The following is a 4,346-nucleotide window of genomic DNA, read 5'->3' as shown; positions in this document are numbered from 1 at the left end:
AGCGCCCAGGAAGAACCCACAAAGATCAAGAGACCAGAGGGCAAGAAGAACCTCCCCACCGTCGCGACTCAGCCTCACTGGTTCTGACAGCAGCAAATCTGGGAAAAGTCTGTAAACGCCCGACAGCGGCAAGTGAGTGTTAAGCACCCACCACGGGCCGGGCACTGAGCTAGGCTTGATGTTTTCCACACGGCACGAAAGGCACCTCCGGGATCTTCAGCTGTCCTCTGAGAATCCAGCAGAAGGATTTCACAAAGCAGGCGCTAAATAAGCCACAGGATAAAGTGCCCACGGTTAGAAAGGTAAAAAGTGACAGGACTGGGGCGCCTGGTGGGGTTGAGCATCCGCCTTCGGCTCAGATCACGACCTCACGGTTCGTGAGTTCGAGCCCCCCATGGGGCTCTGCTGACTGTTCAGAGCCTGGAGTCTGCTTTCGATTCTGTGTCTCCCTCTCTCTGCCCCTCCCCCACTCACGCTGTCTCTCTCTAAAAAATAAACATAGGGGCGCCTGGGTGGCACAGTCGGTTAAGCGTCCGACTTCAGCTCAGGTCACGATCTCGCGGTCCGTGAGTTCGAGCCCCGCATCGGGCTCTGGGCTGACGGCTCGGAGCCTGGAGCCTGCTTCCCATTCTGTGTCTCCCTCTCTCTCTGCCCCTCCCCCGTTCATGCTCTGTCTCTCTCTGTCCCCAAAATAAATAAACGTTGGAAAAAAAAAAATTAAAAAAGAAAATAAACATAAAAAAGAAAAAAGAAGTGATAGGAATAGGATTGAAAAGGCCAAGAATGAGAATGTACAATGTAATTCCCAAGGAAAGGAGGACATCTACACAGTCCTGTTAAAGTGGAAAACCCTTTAGGGAGAACTCTTCTAAGAGGAGGGCGGCCGTACCCGACGGAGGTATAGACCTGCCCGGTGCTCACAGCTGACAAGCCTCCCGCAGGCCAGCCCCCTGCCCGGCACCAGGGGTCCCCAGGGACCCACAACCAAGGTCCCCGGCCCGGGACTGTCGGGGAGGCCCATAAACAGGATGATGGGGACAGAAAGAGAGCACTGGGTCACACAGGGGAACGTGGAGTCACCAGAGCGCACCCGAGACCGGTGGAACACCGAACGCTATCTACCCTGCAATTAAAATAAAATTAAAAACTAAAACTAAAAAAAGACATAAAAAGGAGAGAAAGGGACCCGAGGGCTCCTCTGAGCAGAGACGTGACAGGAACGATGCAGCTGCCACAGGACCCTTTGGGGACAGTTTTCCAGAAAAAGCACCGTGGACCCAGCCAAGTGACGCCAGAGGCCAGGAGTCGGGGGGTGAGGGGTGGGGGTGGGGGAGGAGTGGCCGAGAAGCCGGAACGGGCCTCCCCAGACCGTGGCAGTGACCCGGGGCGATAAAATATAAACACGGCGACCGGTGACCGTACTAGGAAAATGAAACCGCGTGCCAGGGAGAAGCGACGGGCACTGTCCCCGCACCCGCACACCCCCCGCCCGGCTGGACCCGGCTCCCACGGGTGGCGGAGCGCGACGCTCGCAGGCTTCCTGCGCTCGCCGGTTGGCGTGAAAACGACAACTCACCGTTGAGTCTGTACTTGAGCCTTCTTCCGTCAGCAAGGGGCATTCCTTCCACAACCTCAAAAAGAACAGAAAGGGATCTTCTTCAGCTAAGACTTTAAACAGCCTCGCGTCGCACGTCGTCGTCGGTTCCCACACGCGGGAGGAGAACCGGGACCCCCGTAGGGAAGGCGGCGGCCAGCGGCAGGCGTCTCACGGGCACCCCGCTCGCCGGCGGAGCCGTTCGGCCAGGATGTTCCCGGCACGCGCCCCGGCGGTAGCGGCGACAGCGGGGAACGGCCACCCTCCCCCGCCCCCGCGTGCGCCACCCCCGGCTCCGCGTACTTAAAACCGTCTATGCTCTGGTCCACCGCTCGCTCCCCACCGCTGAGAAAGCGGAGCAGGGGCCTGCGGTCTCCCATCGGCGAGGACCTCGTGCGCCTGCACCCCACCTAGCCGTGGAGGCCGCCTCGTGTACTTCTCGCTCCTCTACCTACACAGATGCGCACACTCGGTCCCTCAACCGTTCCACGTGATCCTTTATCTCCAAGAGACGGGGAGCACTTCGCGCGCGAGGAGCACTCCGTCTCTCTGTTGGCAATCGCGCACGGCACACCCGCACCAAAGGTGCTCGACAGACACGCGCCTCCCACGAGAGGAGTCAGAATAAAACCCCCACTTGCCCGACAGCGGCCACAGCTTGCTCCCCAAAATAACTATTCAGAAATGTCGCGACTCATCTTAAACACGAAACACCAGGGCCACGTGGGTGGCCGGGGTTAAGCGTCCTACTCTCGATTTCAGCTCAGGTCACGATCTCACGGTCCGTGAGTTCGAGCCCCGCGTCGGGCTCCGTGCCGACAGCTCAGAGCCTGGAGCCTGCTTCCGATTCTGGGTCTCCCTCTCTCTCTGCCCCTCCCCTGCTCACGCTCACTCTCCCTCTCTCTCAAAAATAAATAAACATTAAAAATTTTTCTTAAAGAAAAGTAAAGATACAGACTGAGGTCCCTGGAACTCGGGAGTTTATCAGTTGAGGAGGGAGGAGGTCCCGGGACAATGAGCCCCACCAGCAGAAACTTACCTTCCCAACTGGCAGCAGGTAGAACAGAGCCTGCATTAGAAACCAGAGGATGTAGACCCCAAACACTCTGGTTTCCCACAAATCCTGCCAGGCCGGCAACGGAGGCGGGAAGTTCAGAAGACTGGGCTCCTTCTGTTTACACATCAACAGCAACAGGCAGAGGCAGGCGGGCAGTCCCAGCATGATGAGAAGCACGCCTGCAGACAAGGCTTGAATTTCAGTCCAGTTTAGCTCGCTCTGTCAAGACCCCTTGGGACTTCTGAAGTCAGGACTGGAACCTGGCTAACCGCTGAAAGCGATTTCTAACGGGCCATCACAGACTCCTGGCTGCACCTGCCGTGCCCGGTGGGCAAGTGCCGTGGCCACTGAGGACATCAGCCGCTAGCCAGCACTGGACAGCTGACCTCCGCCCCAGAAACCAGGCTCCAAAACGTGTCAACTCCATCCACTAGGGAGCAGACAAGCTGAGATTCCAGCAAGCTGAAGATCAGAACATCTAAAACCATCAGCCTCCTCTTTTTTTAAAAAAGTAAAGCACTCTATACACCTAAGTTTCTAACAGAACAGATTCCCACGTAGCAGGTGCACAGATTCTAGGCACCTCGGGACACCGTCTCTCACAGACCCGCTAGCCCACAGGGTTTGCTTACAAAACACGAAGCAATTAAGCCATGCAGGACTTGGAACCGGCCCAAAGTATTTTCTTTTACTAGCTCATAGATCGTCACTACTTTCAATCACCGCCCACTTACTAACAGCGAGCCCGGGCCCCCACCCGGCTTGTGACCTGGCCGCCTCACATACCTCCCGAGAAAGGCCTTTCCTTTGGCGCCACTGCCGCGATGGCTCGTGCCCCCACCGCCCCCCCCCCACACCAAGCAGGGGGCGCTGCCTACCAGGGACTCCCCCAAACTCCAGGTCCTTGGTCTGCGTGGCTGGAGCTTGAGAGGTTTTCAGCGACGCAGATCTTGTCGTTGTAACAATGTTTTCTTCCTTTGAGTCCATTGCTTTTATCTCTTCTCTTCTAGGACGCAGGCTATACTGTGCAGATACGTAACTACGTTCCTCTGACAGATGGAATTTTTCCTAGTTGAAAAATAAAGAACACTAACTATTTATAGTCAATAATTATCAGGGTGCCTTGGGTGGCTCAGTGGGTTAAGCAGCTGGACTCCGGCTCAGGTCATGATCTCACCGTTCACGAGTTCAAGCCCTGCGCCGGGCTCTGTGCTGACAGCTCAGAGCCTGGAGCCTGCTTCCGATTCTGTGTCTCCCTCTCTCTCTGCCCCTCCCCCGCTCATTCATTTTTTTTCTCTCTCTCAAAAATAAACTTAAAAAATTTTAAAAAAATAAAAAATTAACTTATGGTCAGTAATTATCATTAATGCCATCACATTAACTCAGGATCTTAATATAGCCGTCTACTAACAAGAATACATTTGTTAAATTATGTTGAACCTTAATTTAAGGACAGAAAAGATTATAAGAAAACACTGGTTTTCAATGTGATTTTTTTTTTTTAACTTATTTTCAGAGAGAGAGAGAGAAAGAGAGCAAGTGAGAGAGACAGCAGGGTTGGGGCACAGAGAGGGAGACAGAGAATCCCAAGCAGGCTCCGCACTGTCAACACAGAGCCTGAACGCGGGGCTCGAACTCATGAACCGTGAGATCGTGACCTGAGCTAAAACCGAGAGTCGGACGCTCAACCGACAG

At 55.0% G+C, this 4,346-nt stretch overlaps 1 protein-coding gene across 1 annotated transcript in view; it reads right to left on the bottom strand.

Annotated features, from left to right (window-relative positions):
- LBR (lamin B receptor) overlaps positions 1-4,346 on the bottom strand; it is a 22,907-nt gene that overhangs the window by 13,711 nt on the left and 4,850 nt on the right. The window contains exons 4-8 of the mRNA XM_040451658.1: positions 4,322-4,334; positions 3,530-3,719; positions 2,634-2,830; positions 1,423-1,631; positions 890-1,004 (exon numbers count right to left, since the gene is read on the bottom strand). Of these exons, the coding sequence (XP_040307592.1) occupies positions 890-1,004; positions 1,423-1,631; positions 2,634-2,830; positions 3,530-3,719; positions 4,322-4,334 (724 nt within the window). The remainder of the gene's footprint in view (positions 1-889; positions 1,005-1,422; positions 1,632-2,633; positions 2,831-3,529; positions 3,720-4,321; positions 4,335-4,346) is intronic.

The sequence above is a fragment of the Herpailurus yagouaroundi genome, unplaced genomic scaffold (assembly GCF_014898765.1).
Source record: "Herpailurus yagouaroundi ecotype Mexico unplaced genomic scaffold, PumYag 205, whole genome shotgun sequence".
NCBI lineage: Eukaryota > Metazoa > Chordata > Mammalia > Carnivora > Felidae > Herpailurus > Herpailurus yagouaroundi.
The sequence above is the reverse complement of the archived record's forward strand: the minus strand, read 5'-3'. Positions and strand labels throughout refer to the sequence as shown.